Genomic DNA, 18,446 nt, shown 5'->3' with positions numbered 1-18,446 from the left:
ATACTTGAGCCCATGAAAAGAAGATTTAGATACAGAGAGTTAGGAATCAACAGCTAGATGGTAACCAAAACCCTAGGAACTATAAGTCTGCAACAGGGAGAATATGCAATAAGAAAAGAAAACTGCTTAAGACAGAAGCACAAAGAACAACAGCATTAAGGGGATAGGTCAAGGAAGACTGCTTGCAAAGGCAAATGAAACCAGATATGTAGGGGGAAAACCGGGAGTGTTCTCAAGCTAAGGGCAGAGAAATTTCAAGTAAAAATGGTCAGTAGGGACAAATTCTAAGAGACCAAGCAAGATGAAACAGTAAGATAAAACAAAGAAATGTCTATCATAATTTAGCAACAAGTTATTCGTGACCCTGAAAAGAACACTTTCAATAGTGTGGTAGTGGCAGAAGACATTTCAGGGAGTTGAAGAGTGAGTGGGCATGATTACATACAGTGGTCTAAATATATGTTTTATCTCTGCTCTCATGAAATTCCACTTAAATGACAGTCAAAGGAAAAAAAAAAAAAAAACATTGTGAACCCACAAAGACAAAGGGAATGGAAAAGGAGATGCAAGTAAGATATTGTCAACAAATGTTTGGAAACTAGAAAGGGAATGGATGAGTGGTAACCAACCACAGAGCAGAGAAAGCTGGATCAAGAAGGCAACAAGATGAAGCTGATTTAACGTCACAGATGTTGAAGGTCTGCATGATAAACAGCTACACTGCCAGATCCACTCAACCAGAGACTACGCCTCTCTCATCCTGATGCCAAACGAAGAGCAGTCTTCAGGCCCTTTCCCTGCTTGGTTCCTGGAACAGTGGCAGTCAGACTTGTGCCCTTCACTGCTCCCCTCACTCCCAGAAGCAGGAGACTGGTGGGCTCCTTCCAGGGCTAACTAAGCCAAGAGAAAATGCCTACAGAACAAACACACATGGGGTCCACTCAATAAAAATCTAACACCCCACCTTAAAATCCCATAGCAAAGCTCACCGAGCAACAAAATGTTCTCGCTCTCTCAGATATTCCAACCACCTTTTAGTGCTTAAATTCAAAAAGGCAGCAAAAAGCTCCCCAAACATTTAGGGAAAGACAGAAACTAACAGAGAAATGGAACATGGAGGAAACCAAGACAATGCAGTTTAGAAGAAGACATTTTTAATGATCATTAATATCATCAGGAAGATAAATACACTAAGTCCCCTACATACAAACCTTCAAGTTGCGAACTTTCAAAGTTCCATCAGTGTCAGGTGTGAGTGAAACTGTAGCTTGTCCTCCATCTCTATTGCTGACAATCCTTCAGGTCTACCATCTCCCACTTCCTCTCCCTCCTCCAGTCAGTAACTCTTCTTGCCTGTTCACTTGATGCCAGCCCCTGTATGCCAGCTGTTGTACTGTTCTACTGTATTTCTCAAGGTACTGTACTGTAAGTTTAAAAATGCTTTATTTTTTGTTTGTTTCTATGTATTATTTATGTGGAAAGTATCACAGTACAGTACTGTGTAGCCAATTGTTAGTTGGGTACCTAGGCTAACTTTGTTGGATGTACAATTTGGACTTATGAACACATTCTCAGATTGGAACTCATTCGTATGTAGGGGACTTAACTGAAGTTTGTATACATAAAGCAAGGACAGAGTGCTAAAAAAGAAGCAAGGATCAAGAAAGAGCTCTTATTAGTAAAAATATGAATCCTTAAATTAAAATTGTAATAGAAGGATTGAATGAAAAATTAAGGAAACATCTTAGACCTAGAAGATAAAGTCATGAAAAGTAGTGAAGAAGAAAAGTTAAAAGTTTACATAACCTCCTGCTCATTCTGCCTCTGTAACTCAGCTTGCTCTTTGCAGTCTGGATCACTTAGGTCATGTAGTCTCAGAAAGTGGGGACATACAATACTAGGGACTGGAGCTTATCTTGCTCACCCTTGTCCTGCTCTTTGCAATTGCTCAGCCCCTGAAAACCTGCTTAATCATGCCTCAGTGTGTAAAGGTCAGGCATCCCCCTCCCCATCTTGACTCTGTTCCCATGCACACGAAACCCCTTAGTTTAAACCAGCCTATTAGCAGCAGTGTTGCCCACTATAGTCTGTCTATAAAAACTCTGGAACCCCTTTGTTCAGGGCTCAGAGCTTGGGAGTGTTAACTCCTCTGGGCCCGCTGGCATAATAAACCTGAGTTCTCCAGCTCTCTGAATGTGGTGCTTGGTTTCTCGATTACTGGTTTCTGCAACATTTCTGGAGGCCCCAGTGAGATTGCAACCATGTCAGCCTCCTGAGCTGCCAGACTGGTGGCTCGGCTGGGCTGGAGTGAAGGAACCCACTCCAAGTGGAACTGAGTGGAGAGACAAACAAGGAGGTGCACCACCTGACAGTATTTTGGGTTCTCTTTTGGACCGGTGTTCTGACTCTCCAGACGGCTAAGCCCTGACTGGACTCATTGGCGGGACAGACCAACACACCAGGAATGGCCATAGGATCAGGTAAGGCCCTGGGGCCAGTCCCCAGACAGGTCCTACCCCAACGGGTAAAAGAGGAGACTGATCACCTCCTTGGAGCTCCCAAGAAGGGAGCATCAGATAGGGAGAACTGGGGACTCAGGAGAAGGGAGGCATTGTGATAGCTTCTGAAAGATTGTGAGTGCATGATTGCTGATTGAACAGAGTGAGAGAAATTTTTCTTTTTGGAAACTGCAAAACCAATTCTTTTTGCATGTGTAATTAAAAACAACTAGCATGTTAAAAGGCCTGCCTAGGAAAAAACTTGAAGTTAACACTTTTCATGTCCTTGAAATACACAGCCCACTCACTGTGCCTGAGATCTTAGCCTTGGGCAAATTAGAACTTCAAGCAAAGAAAAAAAAAGGGGGTCAAAGAAATATTTTAAACCTCAAACAGAAAACTATAAGATCTCTGTCTGTCTGGATTTATGTATGTCTCAGTGTATGTCTTTGTTTTTTTCTGATAACATGTTGAAATTGTAAATTGTAAATTCTAATTTAATTGGCCTAAAGAAAAGTAAGTGCTTACAAATCAAACAATTCTAAATACAAGAAAAATTAACCTAAATAAATTTCAGATTCATGTAAACTGGGAAATATTCAATATTAAATATCTAGTATTAATGTCTGTTTGCTAATCTAATAAGGAAGATGTATGTTTTTAATAAAGAAGATATAAAAAAAAATTACATTTTATAAAGGAAAAAGAAAGTAGGTCTGACTTACAGGTGGCTATTACAGAAAGTGATTAAAAAGTTTGTGGAAAGTGGACCCTGAAAAAAAGTTTTGTGCATGGTTAGGACTGATTAAGTTTAAAATAAATTTAATTAAGTTTGCCTAAATGAATTTAAAGTAAGCTGGTACAAAAACTTGAATTTGGCCTTTCTCTCTGATAAGAGGACATTCATATGGTGAACTGCTTTTAATAATAGATATATGTTTCTTTACCTCTTAATTGATCTGTTTTACATTTACCTTTGAAATCTTCTGTTAACTTTGGCTAAGTGAATAACTATTATTTCACAGTAACTTATATGATCCTACCTGACTGAGTGTTATAAACCCTTTTGACATTTATTGACAAAACTTCCTAAATAACTTGACTTCTAGCTAACTTTGGGATGCTTCAGAGGGGCCCTGAGACATCCCAAAGAGCTATTAAGCTACCTTGGTTCACTGGACATGTTAAATTACATGGGAAGTGCTTTAAAGGGGTGATAAATCTTTTCAGGCTAAAATGTATGGCTGATGTTACCAATATCAATATCCTAAAATTGTGTAAAATTCATATAGATCTGATAAGCCCTGATAAAATATGGTCAATTATAATTCTAGTTATCATATTAAAGTGTTACATATCACAAAAATTACCAGGTTTCTTGGTCAATTGCAATTGGTCAGATTTTAAACATGCCTTCTATGGTTTTACCCTCATGCCTTTAGAAGAATACTACTAGTTCTTCAAAATTTATGGAAAAGACTTTCTAAGATTAAGCAGATAAACAAATTTTGTTATTAATAGTCAGCTGGTACCAGAATGGAATTTGGTCTTCTCTCTGTTTAGAGAACAAAGTTTTCTTAGAATGCAGCTTTTGATAACAGATTATGATTGTCTTTGCCTTTAAGTGATTTATATTTGTTTTTAAAATCTTTTTGTTACTTTGGTGAAGTAAATAAACATTATTTATGATTATGTTACATGTAGACAAAGTTCATTCTGCTTCTACAAAAAAATAATCCCTCACAGTTAGGCTTTTGCTATCTTGATGTCCTTAAAACATGGCAATAGTCTGCTCCTAAATCAGGAAATTAAAAATGGAAAAACAACAGTTAAAAATTCAAGAGCCAGGGCTATGGGGAATTCAAGATGGCCACTTGGCTTTTCCCTGGCTCCCTGACAGACCTCATTTTTATTTGATGGGCTAAAGCCTTCCCTGGCTACAGTGTTATGTACTCACAATGAGTTCTCCAAAAAAAAATTATGTTTCACTGAATATTAAGTTCTAGTTTTGTTAATTAAGGTCTGTGCTTACTAACACTCACTTCTGAGACTCACTTGTTATGTTATATTGTTAATATGTTATATGTTAATATATAATATATAATGCATTAATATGTTACATGTAATATGTTATATTGTTATGTTATATAAAGATGATGCTGTGAAGGTGCTATACTCAAAATGCCAGCAAATTTGGAAAACTCAGCAGTGGCCACAGGACTGGAAAAGGTCAGTTTTCATTCTAATCCCTAAGAAAGGCAATCCCAAAGAATTCTCAAACTACCGCATAATTGCACTCATCTCACATGCTAGCAAAGTAATACTCAAAATTCTCCAAGCCAGGCTTCAACAATACGTGAACCATGAACTTCCAGATGTTCAAGCTGGTTTTAGAAAAGGCAGAGGAACCAGAGATCAAATTGCCAACATCCGATGGATCATCAAAAAAGCAAGAGAGTTCCAGAAAACATCTATTTCTGCTTTATTGACTATGCCAAAGCCTTTGACTGTGTAGATCACCACAAACTGTGGAAAATTCTTCAAGAGATGGGAATACCAGACCACCTGACCTGCCTCTTGAGAAATCTGTACGCAGGTCAAGAAGCAACAGTTAGAACTGGACATGGAACAACAGACTGGTTCCAAATAGGAAAAGGAGCACATCAAGGCTGTATATTGTCACCCTGCTTATTTAACTTATATGCAGAGTACATCATGAGAAATGCTGGACTGGATGAAGCACAAGCTGGAATTAAGACTGCTGGAAGAAATATCAATAACCTCAGATATGCAGATGACACCACCCTTATGGCAGAAAGCGAAGAAGAACTAAAGAGCCTCTTGAAAGTATAAGAGGAGAGTGAAAAAGTTGGCTTAAAGCTCAACATTCAGAAAACAAAGATCATGGCATCCAGTCACATCACTTCATGGCAAATAGATGGAGAAACAGTGGAAACAGTGGCAGACTTTTTTTGAGGGGGCTCCAAAATACTGCAGATGGTGACTGCAGCCATGAAATTAAAAGACGCTTACTCCTTGGAAGGAAAGTTATGACCAACCTAGACAGCATATTAAAAAGCAGAGACATTACTTTGCCAACAAAGATCTGTCTTGTCAAGGCTATGATTTTTCCAGTAGTCCTGAATGGATGTTAGAGTTGGACTATAAAGAAAGCTGAGTGCCAAGGAATTGATGCTTTTGAACTGTGGTGTTGGAGAAGACTTTTGAGAGTCCCTTGGACTGCAAGGAGATTCAACCAGTCCATCCTAAAGGAGATCAGTCCTGGGTGTTCATTGGAAGGACTGATGTTGAAGCTGAAACTCCAATACTTTGGCCACCTGATGCAATGAGCTGACTCATTGGAAAAGACCCTGATGCTGGGAAAGATTGAGGGCAGGAGGAGAAGGGGACAACAGAGGATGAGATGGTTGGATGGCATCACTGACTCAATGGACATGAGTTTGAGTAAACTCCAGGAGTTGGTGATGGACAGGGAGGCCTGGCACGCTGCAGTCCATGGGGTCACAAAGAGTCAGACATGACTGAGCAACTGAACTGAACTGATGTTATATTGCTAAAAGGTTTAATTAAGTTATTTAAAAGGACACTCTAAGATTGTTTCTAAAGCTTATGTCAGTAACCAATCTTTGGATAAAGGTCAGATGCTCCATGATGTACAACCAGGAGATGAACACTTGGCTATAATCATTTAACTGAGTCAGATGACCTGGGGTATACTGGGCTATACCCAATGAAAGTTCTTGACTTAAATTCTTGCTTGTGACCTCACTAATAACTGCCAGATATATTATTTTCTATGTAGCCTGCTTCAGAAGGTTATTTCTTACATTACCAAATGTATGACTGAGCCTGTGATAAAATACTGATATGCAGTTCCACATGAGATCAATAATTGTAATAATGTAACTCTAGATATAGGAACAAGCAAGAAGAGGAAATATTTTCCTGGACCAAGAGGCTAGTAAGACAGGCATGGTATGGTATGGTCTAGAGACTTTTGCCACTTACAAGGCCTGGTCTAGTGACAACACACTGAGTGGCCTCTCAATGGAGTCTTTGTTAGATCTGGGAATGAGCCTTCCCAACACCGTGGGACACAATGACCATGAAATGCCCCCAAAACATGGTCAAATATATGGCTATGAAGGGGCCCTGCTGACTGAAAGTTGGCCCATGCCAGCTGCCTCTACAAAGATTAAATCATGACCACTACAAGATGCTGACCTTCAACACCCCCTTGAAAGGAGTTCAGGGGGAGACAAAAAATAAGGCACTCTGTGCTCTGGGAAAAACAGGCCTTCAGATAGTCAGATGTTTTCAGTAAAGATTTTTATGAGTCCAAATTCTTGCATCTTCTCATACCTAGAGAAACACTAATGTCACGAATCAATGTCTGGACCTGGTTCTCCTGGCTAGCCCCCCAGCAGCTTTCCTATGTCTATTAATCTTTGGGCCATATATCTTTAATTTTCTTGTTAAGTTTGTTTCTTCAAGTAGTAGTACAATAAGAATATCCCCTGGCCAACACCCAGACAGTGCTAGAACAAGCATTCTGTGGACTCTCATCTCCCTCTGTAAATGTACCCTGAGGTCCTCAGGCTATTCTCCCTTTGAGATCTTATACAGGAGACCACCCCCAGTGATAAAAAAAAAAAAAGCTCAAGGGAGACCACCAACAACTAGCTGACCTGGAGGTGTCCTGACACCTTCCAGCCCTGGAAAAGTCTTCTGCCATATTGCCCGAGGAATCTTAGAAAGGACACCCATTCCTTTGGGCAAGTGGGTTCATCCCTATCAGCCAGGAGATGATGTATGGGTTAAAGATTAGATTAAAAAACAAAAAACAAAACACACACTTCAGCCAGTTTGGACAGGCCCTCACACAGTTGTCCTGGCAACCCCTACTGCTGTTAGTTATACATGTCATCCCTTGGATCCACCACACCACAGTCAAGAAGGCAGCTACTTCCTGTGACGAGGACACCTGGAAAGCAGTTTAGGACCCCAAAAACCTCCTCAAGGTCCAGTTCCAAAGGCAACGGCCCTCACCCAAGAAGGACGCTGAGCCCTGCTCTAGTCACTCTGGAAGCTGACTAGTCAACACACAGCAGAAGCTTGAGGATTCTTCATCCTTGCTCTAGCCACACTCTAGCAGCTGGCTGGCCAACGCACAGCAGAAGCTTGAGGATCCGGCTATCAAAACATTGATAGATTTTCATTGTCAATGCTGGCCTCTATCCCTAATTGGTATTATTGCTGTGCTCTTTGCTACAGGATCAACTAGTTACAGGACCAACTAGACTCCTTGGCTGAGGTGGTTTTACAGAATAGGAGAGGGCTAGACCTACTGACAGCTGAAAAAGGACTCTTCCTCTTCTTGAATGAAGAATGCTGCTTTTATGTAAACCAATCAGAAATAGTCAGGGACACGGCCCAACAGCTAAGGGAACAAATCATGAAAAGGAGGGAGAAACTAATTCCTGGGGTGATTGAAACAATATCTGGGCATCCATGCCCAGTCATGAGCTGGGCATCGTGACTTCTCCCTTTAACAGGTCCTCTCTTCATGCTCTTTGCAGTGCTCTTGTTTGGCGCTTGTATTCTCAATGCAATTACCCAGTTCATAACCTCTCGGATTGAATCCATAATGTTACAAATGGCAAAAGCTCAATATAGTCTCCTAAATGATAGGGAGCTCTGAATATCTTACTAAAACATGAGATGATGCTTTCTACAACGAGTGATAGAAGCATTGAGAGGGGAGAATGAAGAGGAAAAGTTAAAATTTTACATAACCTCCTGCTTGTTCTGCCTCTGTAACTCAGCTTGCTCCTTGCAAAGTTTGGATCACTAAGGTCACGTAGTCTCAGAAATCAGGGACTTACAATACTAGGAACTGGAGCTTACCTCACTCACCCTTGTCCTGCTCTTTGCAATTGCCCTGCCCCTGCAAACCTGTTTAATCATGCCTATCTGTGTAAAGGTCAGGCATCCCTCTCCCCATCTTGACTCCTGTTACCACACACATGAAACCCCTTAGTTTAAAGCAGCCTATTAGCAGCCAGTGTTGCCCACTATAGTCTGTCTATAAAAACTCTAGAACCCTTTTGTTCGGGGCTCAGAGCTTAAAGTGTTAACTCCTCTGGTCCCACCAGTGTGATAAACCTGAATTCTCCAACTCTTCAAGTGTGGTGCTTGGTTTCTCAATTACTGGTTTCTGCAACAGTAGAAGAAAAGATTTCTTAAAATAAGAGGGAAAATCTAGGGTGTCTGAAATCTGGCTCATAAGAGTCCCAGAAAGAGAAAAGGGAGAAGAGGGGGAAGCCATTAGCAAATAATAAAAGACAAATTCCTAGAACTAAAAGTCAATAGTCTTCAAATTGGAAAGACTCACTTAGAGCCCAACAAAAATGAATAATAAAAGACTCACACCAAGACATATATTGGTGAAATTTCAAGAAAAATGGCTTAAAGATAAGACTTTCAAAGCTTCAGATATTAAAATATATGTCACATTCAAAAGATCAGAAATCAAAAGAGGGAGGAGCCAAGATGGCAGAGGAATAGGATGGGGAGACCACTTTCTCTCCTACAAATTCATCAAAAGAACAATTGAATGCAGAGCAAACTTCACAAAACAACTTCTGATCGCTAGCTGAGGTCATCAGGAGCCCAGAACAGCAGCCCATTGTCTTCGAAAGGAGGTAGGACAAAATATAAAAGATAAAAAGAGAGACAAAAGAGCTAGGGACGGAGACCTGTCCCAGGAAGGGAGTCTTAATAGAGGAAGTTTCCCAACACCGGGAAACCCTCGCACTGGCGGGTCTGGGGGAAGTGTTTGAATCTCGGAGGGCAACCTGACTGGGAGGGGAAGAATAAATAAAACCCACAGATTACATGCCTAAAAGCAACTCCCAGCAGAAAAGTACCCCAGACGCCCACATGCGCCACCAGCAAGTGGGGGCGGAACGGAGAGGAGTGGGCAGCATTGCTTAGGGTAAGGACCGGGCCTGAGTGCCCTGAGGACAATCGGAGGGAGCTTTTGTGAGATTCCAACTTAAACTGTGGGACAGCAAAAGAGAGAGAGATAATTAACTGCCCGAACACACTGCTGGCCGTTCGCAGAACAAAGGGTCTGAGCAAGTCCAGAGAAGAGCTCGCAGGCTGCGGACCGGCCCAGCCCCGCCGGAGGCAGGAGGCAGGGGGGGAGGGGAAAGGGGCAAACTTGGCCCCAAAGACGGCATCCCCTACCACACTGCAAACAGGCCACCAGTTTCTAACCAAAGACTTCCTGAGATTCTGGATGGTCGACATCCGCCGGGAGGGTCGCGGCTAAACTCAAAGCGAATGCACCCGACCGGTGCGGTCGGAAACTGAGGCTGGGGGCGCGAAGGGGAGAAGGCGCACCACACCCGGGGAGAGTGCGCCCGTCAAGCTCCTGGCTGCCTGAGCTGCTCGGGCCGGGGAAGGCACAAAATACAGGCGCAACGGAGTCCGCGCTTTTGTGGAACACCTGAAAACTGGAACCGCACGCAACGCAGGGCACCCTCCATATAGAGCAGCCGGGAGCCTGAGCAGCGTAGATGGGGAGAGCACACACCTGTGAGCGGGGCAAACCCAGTGTGGCCGGAACACAGTGAGTGCTACCCACACACAGCGATATCTGCCTGCAGCACCCCTCCCTCCCCACAGCAGGACTGAACTAGTGAACCTGAACAAGAGACCACCTCCGCCCGCCTGTGTCAGGGCGGAAATTAGACACTGAAGAGACCGGCAAACAGAAGCCAAATAAACAAAGGGAACTGCTTCAGAAGGGACCAGTGCAACAGATTAAAATCCCTGTAGATAACACCGACTACACCAGAAGGGGCCTGTAGATATCGAGAAGTGTAAGCTGGAACGAGGAGCTATCTGAAACTGAACCAAACCCACACTGACTGCAACAGCTCTGGAGAAATTCCTAGATATATATTTTACTTTTTTTTTTAAGTAAAAAAAAAAATTTTTTTTTCTTTTTTATTTTCTTTTAAAATTCCCTATTACTCCCCCACTACTCCTTAACTTTCATTTTCATATACTTTTATGATTTTTTTAATTAGGAAAAAAAATTTTTTCTTGTTTTTTGTTTCTTTTTTTTTTCTTCTTTTTCTATTATTTTCTTTTAAAGTCCTCTATTACTCCTCTACTACTCCTTAATTTTCATTCTCATTTCACTATAACCTTGCAAAAAACAAAAAAGAGAAGCCCTATTTTTAAACCGAACTTCATATATATCTCTAAAATTTTTTGTGTTCTTGTTTTTAATATTGTATCTTTAAGAGTCTAACCTCTACTCTAGATTTTTAATCTTTGTTTTTCAGTATATGATATAAATTGTGGACATTTAAGAATCTAGTATTCAGTTCCCATTTTTATTCAGGAGTGTGTTGATTATTCTCTCCCAATCTTGACTCTCTGTTTCCTATCTCAGAACACCTCTATTTCCTCCTTTCCCCTTCTCTTCCCAATCCAATTCTGTGAACCTTTGTGGGTGTCTGGGCTACGGAGAACACTCTGGGAACAGACAGCTGCGTAGATCTCTCTCTCTCCTCTTGAGTCCCTCTTTTTCTCCTCCTGCTCATTTCTATCTCCCTCCTCCCTCTCCTCTTCTTCATGTAACTCTGTGAACCTCTCTGGGTGTCCCTCACAGTGGAGAATCTTTTCACCATTAACCTAGAAGTTTTATTATCAGTGCTGTATAGTTGGAGAAGTCTTGAGACTACTGGAAGAATAAAACTGAAATCCAGAGGCAGGAGACTTAAGCCCAAAACCTGAGAACACCAGAAAACTCCTGACTACACGGAACATTAAGTAATAAGACACCATCCAAAAGCCTCCATACCTACACTGAAACCAACCACCACCCAAGAGCCAGTAAATTTCAGAGCAAGATATACCACGCAAATTCTCCAGCCACGCAGGAACATATCCCTGAGCATCAACATACAGGCTGCCCAAAGTCACACCTAACACATAGACCCATCTCAAAACTCATTACTGGGCACTCCTTTGCACTCCAGAGAGAAGAAATCCAGCTCCATGCACCAGAACACCGACACAAGCTTCCCTAACCAGGAAACCTTGACAAGCCAATCGTCCAACCCCACCCACTGGGTGAAACCTCCACAATAAAAAGGAACCACAGACCTCCAGAATACAGAAAGCCTACTCCAGACACAGCAATCTAAACAAGATGAAAAGGCAAAGAAATATCCAAAAGGTAAAGGAACATGAAAAATGCCCACCAAGTCAAACAAAAGAGGAGGAGATAGGGAATCTACCTGAAAAAGAATTTAGAGTAATGATAATAAAAATGATCCAAAATCTTGAAAACAAAATGGAGTTACAGATAAATAGCCTGGAGACAAAGATTGAGAAGATGCAAGAAATGTTTAATAAAGACCTAGAAGAAATAAAAAAGAGTCAATTAAAAATGAATAATGCAATAAATGAGATCAAAAACACTCTGGAGGGAACCAAGAGTAGAATAACGGAGACAGAAGATAGGATAAGTGAGGGAGAAGATAAAATGGTGGAAATAAATGAAGCAGAGAGGAAAAAAGAAAAAAGAATCAAAAGAAATGAGGACAACCTCAGGGACCTCTGGGACAATGTGAAACGCCCCAACATTCGAATCATAGGAGTCCCAGAAGAAGAAGACAAAAAGAAAGGCCATGAGAAAATACTCGAGGAGATAATAGCTGAAAACTTCCCTAAAATGGGGAAGGAAATAGCCACCCAAGTCCAAGAAACCCAGAGAGTCCCAAACAGGATAAACCCAAGGCGAAACACCCCAAGACACATATTAATCAAATTAACAAAGATCAAACACAAAGAACAAATATTAAAAGCAGCAAGGGAGAAACAACAAATAACACACAAAGGGATTCCCATGAGGATAACAGCTGATCTATCAATAGAAACCCTCCAGGCCAGAAGGGAATGGCAGGACATACTTAAAGTAATGAAGGAGAATAACCTACAACCTAGGTTACTGTACCCAGCAAGGATCTCATTCAGATATGAAGGAGAATTCAAAAGCTTTACAGATAAGCAAAAGCTGAGAGAATTCAGCACCACCAAACCAGCTCTTCAACAAATGCTAAAGGATCTTCTCTAGACAGGAAATGCAGAAAGGCTGTATAAACGTGAACCCAAAACAACAAAGTAAATGGCAACGGGACCACACCTATCAATAATTACCTTAAATGTAAATGGGTTGAATGCCCCAACCAAAAGACAAAGACTGGCTGAATGGATACAAAAACAAGACCCCTATATATGCTGTCTACAAGAGACCCACCTCAAAACAAGAGACACATACAGGCTAAAAGTCAAGGGCTGGAAAAAAAATATTTCACACAAACAGAGAACAAAAGAAAGCAGGAAAATGGGCCAAAGAACTAAACAGACATTTCTCCAAAGAAGACATACAGATGGCTAACAAACACATGACAAGATGCTCCACATCACTCATTATTAGAGAAATGCAAATCAAAACCACAATGAGGTACCATTACACGCCAGTCAGGATGGCTGCTATCCAAAAGTCTACAAGCAATAAATGCTGGAGAGGGTGTGGAGAAAAGGGAACCCTCTTACACTGTTGGTGGGAATGCAAACTAGTACAGCTGCTATGGAAAACAGTGTGGAGATTTCTTAAAAAACTGGAAATAGAACTGCCATATGACCCAGCAATCCCACTTCTGGGCATACACACTGAGGAAACCAGATCTGAAAGAGACACGTACACCCCAATGTTCATCGCAGCACTGTTTATAATAGCCAGGACATGGAAGCAACCTAGATGCCCATCAGCAGATGAATGGATAAGGAAGCTGTGGTACATATACAGCATGGAATATTACTCAGCCATTAAAAAGAATTCATTTGAATCAGTTCTAATGAGATGGATGAAACTGGAGCCCATTATACAGAGTGAAGTAAGCCAGAAAGATAAAGAACATTACAGCATACTAACACATATATATGGAATTTAGAAAGATGGTAACGATAACCCTATATGCAAAACAGAAAAAGAGACACAGAAGTACAGAACAGACTTTTGAACTCTGTGGGAGAAGGCGAGGGTGGGATGTTTCGAAAGAACAGCATGTATATTATCTATGGTGAAACAGATCACCAGCCCAGGTAGGATGCATGAGACAAGTGCTCGGGCCTGGTGCACTGGGAAGACCCAGAGGGAACGGGTAGAGAGGGAGGTGGGAGGGGGGATCAGGAGGGGGAATACATGTAAATCCATGGCTGATTCATGTCAATGTATGACAAAACCCACTACAATATTGTAAAGTAATTAGCCTCCAACTAATAAAAATAAATGAAAAAATAATAAAAAAAGAATAAAAACAAACAAAAAAATCACAATTTGTTTATCCATTCTCCTATTGGCAACATTTTGTTTCCAGGTTTAATTATTATGAATAAAGATGCCATAAACGTTACTATTAAAAAAAAAATCAGAAATCAAAAACTAGTGGACTGCTCAACACTAGGAGAAGCTAGGAGACCATGGTGTCATGGCTTTCAAAACTATAAGGAAATTTTTTCCCAATCTTTCAATTTAGAAAATAAATTTAAAATATTTTTTAAACACTAAATTCTCAAAAATGTATTTCCCTTGTACTCTCTCTTTGAAGCTAAGGGAAAATTTGTTCCAGCAAAATTAAGGGAATAAAATAGTACATGAAGGGGCAATCAGGTGGTATCTGATGGAGTCCCTAATTAAGAACACAGAGCTGAGAAATCAAGGAGACTAAACTGGTCCAGTTAGAACTGAACATGGACCAACAGACTGGTTCTAAATAGGAAAAGGAGTACATCAAGGCTGTATATTGTCACCCTGCTTATTTAACTTATATGCAGAGTACATCATGAGAAACGCTGGGCTGGAAGAAGCACAAGCTGGAATCAAGATTGCTGGGAGAAATATCAATAACCTGAGATATGCAGATGACACCACCCTTATGGCAGAAAGTGAAGAGGAACTAAAAAGCCTCTTGATGAAAGTGAAAGAGGAGTGTGAAAAAGTTGGCTTAAAGCTCAACATTCAGAAAACTAAGATCATGGCATCTGGTCCCATCACTTCATGGGAAATAGATGGGGAAACAGTGTCAGACTTTATTTTTGGGGGGCTCCAAAATCACTGCAGATGGTGATTTCAGCCACCAAATTAAAAGACACTTATTCCTTGGAAGGAATTTTATGACCAACCTAGACAGCATAATAAAAAGCAGAGAGATTACTTTGCCAACAAAGGTTCGTCTACTCAAGGCTATGGTTTTTCCAGTGGTCATGTATGGATGTGAGAGCTGGACTATAAAGAAAGCTGAGCACCAAAGAATTGATGCTTTTGAACTGTGGTGTTGGAGAAGACTCTTGAGAGTCCCTTGGACTGCCAGGAGATTCAACCAGTCCATCCTAAAGGAGATCAGTCCTGGGTGTTCATTGGAAGGACTGATGCTGAAGCTGAAACTCCAATACTTTGGCTACCTCATGCAAAGAGTTGACTCATTGGAAAAGACCCTGATGCTAGGAGGTATTGGGGGCAGGAGGAGAAGGGGGCGACAGAGGATGAGATGGCTGGATGGCATCACCGACTTGATGGACATGAGTTTGAGTAAACTCTGGGAGTTGGTGATGGACAGGGAGGCCTGGCGTGCTGCGATTCATGGGGTCACAAAGAGTCGGACACAACTGAGCGACTGAACTGAACTGAACTGAACTGAAGCCGGTTGAAGTTCTCGGGGCATATGACTAGAGAGGACAATGCACAGAGAGAATTCTGAGAACTTGAAAGGGTTTTTGCCTCTAGTATTCAACAAAATACTGATCAACACATACATGTGGGGGAAAGTGTCCAATGCCAGAGAAAGAGACATTCAAAAAAATTAAAGGGGACAAATACTAATGCTTACACAGGCCCAGGAATAGTGTATGTTCTCACTGGTCAAATCAGAAAATCTCATGATTCATGGGGCACTTGTTACAGTACTCAGAAGGGTCTTGCCTCAGTAGTGGGGAAAAACTTCCCCTGTCTAAATACTGCTTTGATCACACCTAACAAATTTTCAAAGCAAGACCTAAAAGGAACAAGCTATTTTCAAGTAATTTAACTGTGTCCCAGAACAAAGTTTAGGAATATTTATAGGAATATAAAAATATACAGCATCCAATAAGATAAAATTCACAATGTTTAGCATCCAATAGAAAATAACCAGACGTACAATGGACAGAGGAACCTGGTGGGCTACAGTCCATGGGGTCGCAAAGAGTCGGACACAAGAGGCTGAGCACAGACACACAAAGAGGCAAGAAAATAAAACCCATAATGAGGAGAAAAAAGCAAGTAGTTGAAACTGACCCAGATATTAGAATTAGACATTAAAGCAATGATTATAACTGTATTCCATATGTTCAAAAAGCTAGAGAACCCTAACTTCCTGCTCATGCTCAGCAAATGACTTTGCCTCCTATTTTAGAGAGAGAGGGGTAGATATGAAACGATAAATTATTTAATTTCTCATACCAAACTGCTGGGCATACCAACATCCACATCCATTACTTGGCCATATACCTTTTTTCCATACCTTCAGTTTTGCCCATCTCTAGCTGACCTCACATCCACTTTTAAACTCATTCATGTCTCTGCTATCTAAAAAAAAGTATTCACAACCTTCCTTTATCTCATACTCATTCTGGTCATCACCATATTTTTCTCTTTCCCTTTACAGGAAACTTCCTGAAATAATTTTAATTTCTTCACCTCTAATTTATTCTTCTTAAATATTTAAAAGTTACTTATATTAAGGTAATGTGTATGTGTGCTCACTCAGTCGTGTCTGACTCCTTATGACCCTATGGAGGAGCCTGCCAAGCTTCTCTGTCCATGGGATTTTTCAGGCAAGAATACTGCAATGGGTTGCCATTTTCTCCTCCAGGGAATCTTCCCAACTCAGGAATCAAACCCACATCTCCTGCATCTCTTACACTGTCAGGCTGATTCTTTACCACTGAGCCACTTGGAAAGCCCCAATTAAATAGTCAAATATTGCTAATAGTAATACTGCAAGAAGTGGCAATCTCCTCTCATCTGCAATTTCTGCTCTCCAATAATAAGAATACTGAGTATTTATTTTGTACTGGGAATTATTTTTTAATTAATTATTATTGGCTGCACTGGATCTTTGTTGCCACATGCAGGCTTTCTCTAGTTGTGGTGAGCAGGGGCTACTCTCTAATTGCAGTGGCTTCTCTTGTGGAAGCCCCCTAGTGGCTCAGACGATAGAGTCTGCCTGCAATGTGGGAGACCTTGGTTTGATCTCTGGTTCACGAAGATACCCTGGAGAAGGAAATGGCAACCCACTCCAGTATTCTTACCTGGAAAATCCCATGGACGGTGGAGCCTGGAGGGTTACAGTCCATGGGGTCGCAAACAGTTGGACACCACTGAGAGACTAACGCTGCTCTTGTTGTGGGGCATGGGCTCTAGGGTGCTCAGTCTTCAGCAGTTGCCCTGAGGCATGTAGAATCTTCCTGGAACAGGGATTGAATCCATGTCCCCTCCATTGGCAGGCAGATTCTTAACCACTGGACCATCAGGAAAGTCCACATGCTGGGCATTATTCTAAACCTTTATAAATAAATATTAACTCATTTTACCCTCACAAAAACTTTATGAGATAGGCACTATTATTATTGCAAATAGGAGAATGAGAATGAGACTCAGAGAGGTTGTGTGACTCCCCAACGACCAACCAACTAGTTTAGAGTCAGAGGCAAGATTCAAACCCAGGGAGTCTAGTGCTATGGTCTAGACTTAGGTAGGGCATGCATCTATGTATGTGGCCAAAAGTTTCTCTGCCCCTAAACCAACACCAACATAGAAAGCTCCAGGCCTGAGTAGGTAGCATAGAGCTATGGCATTGCTAGGGTGCGTGGTTAGAAGAACTGGGAACATACTGTATAGCACAGGGAACTTTGCTCAATGTCATGTGGCAGTCTGAATGGAGGGGGGAAGTTTGGGGGAGAATGGATACATGTATATGTATGGCTGAGTCACTTTGATGTTCACCCGAAACTATCACAACACTGTTAACTGGCTATACTCCAATACAAAATAAAAAGTTTTTTAAAAATCACTTTAGAAAAAAACAGAATAAAACTGAAATTCTTCAACATTTAAAAAAAAGAAGAACTGGGAGGTGGCAGAGACAGAGAAAGGGGCGCCAGAAATCCACAGGGCTACCCACCACACTGAGGCTTAGTAAGTAGCCAGCTGGCAAAATCTTCAGGTGGCAGTGGCTACAAACATGACTGAACTGAATTAAGTGATTTTAAGCTGGTCCCTTTTCCTAAGAGGAGACATGTTGAAAGACCATAAGGAACTCACCTCTCAGCGATATTTTTTGCAGACTGGAGAAACCGTGCCTGGTCATTTTCTTTCAGGATATGCTCGGCTTGATTGATGAGGACTGTTGACCGTTCAAGACACTGGCGGCAATTAGCAACCTGCTGTGCCAACTTTCTTAGTTTCATAACCTTAAAGAATTAGCAAAAGAGAAACAAGATAAACACATCCAGTGCTTAATTAAAGATGATAAAACAACATGAAGGAGATCTGCTACAGTGATTCTAAAAATAAGACCTATGAACATCCCATGGTCCCTGAACTAATCACTCGCCTTCTCCCCCACCCTCCATGTCTATTTTGCCAACTCCTCCCTGCACCCGCTTACTTACCCTGCAACACACTCAGTCATACACTCTAGGTTACCTACCTCCTCTTTTATTGATCATATTAATTATTTTGATTATAAAAGCAATGCATGGTCATTATAGAAAATTTAGAAAATAAAAAGTATAAAAAGA

The 18,446-nt window shown here is 41.2% G+C and overlaps 1 protein-coding gene across 5 annotated transcripts in view; it reads right to left on the bottom strand.

The window, feature by feature from the left end:
• The window catches only part of MID2 (midline 2), a 111,443-nt gene that overhangs the window by 18,890 nt on the left and 74,107 nt on the right, over window positions 1-18,446 (bottom strand). For all 5 annotated transcript variants that reach the window (XM_061135892.1, XM_061135894.1, XM_061135890.1 and 2 more), the window contains exon 5: window positions 17,968-18,116. In XM_061135892.1, coding sequence (XP_060991875.1) covers window positions 17,968-18,116 — 149 coding nt within the window. The remainder of the gene's footprint in view (window positions 1-17,967; window positions 18,117-18,446) is intronic.

Source organism: Dama dama, chromosome X (assembly GCF_033118175.1).
Source record: "Dama dama isolate Ldn47 chromosome X, ASM3311817v1, whole genome shotgun sequence".
NCBI classification, from domain to species: Eukaryota; Metazoa; Chordata; class Mammalia; order Artiodactyla; family Cervidae; genus Dama; species Dama dama.
Note: the sequence above shows the minus strand (reverse complement) of the source record. Positions and strands in the feature narration are given on the sequence as shown.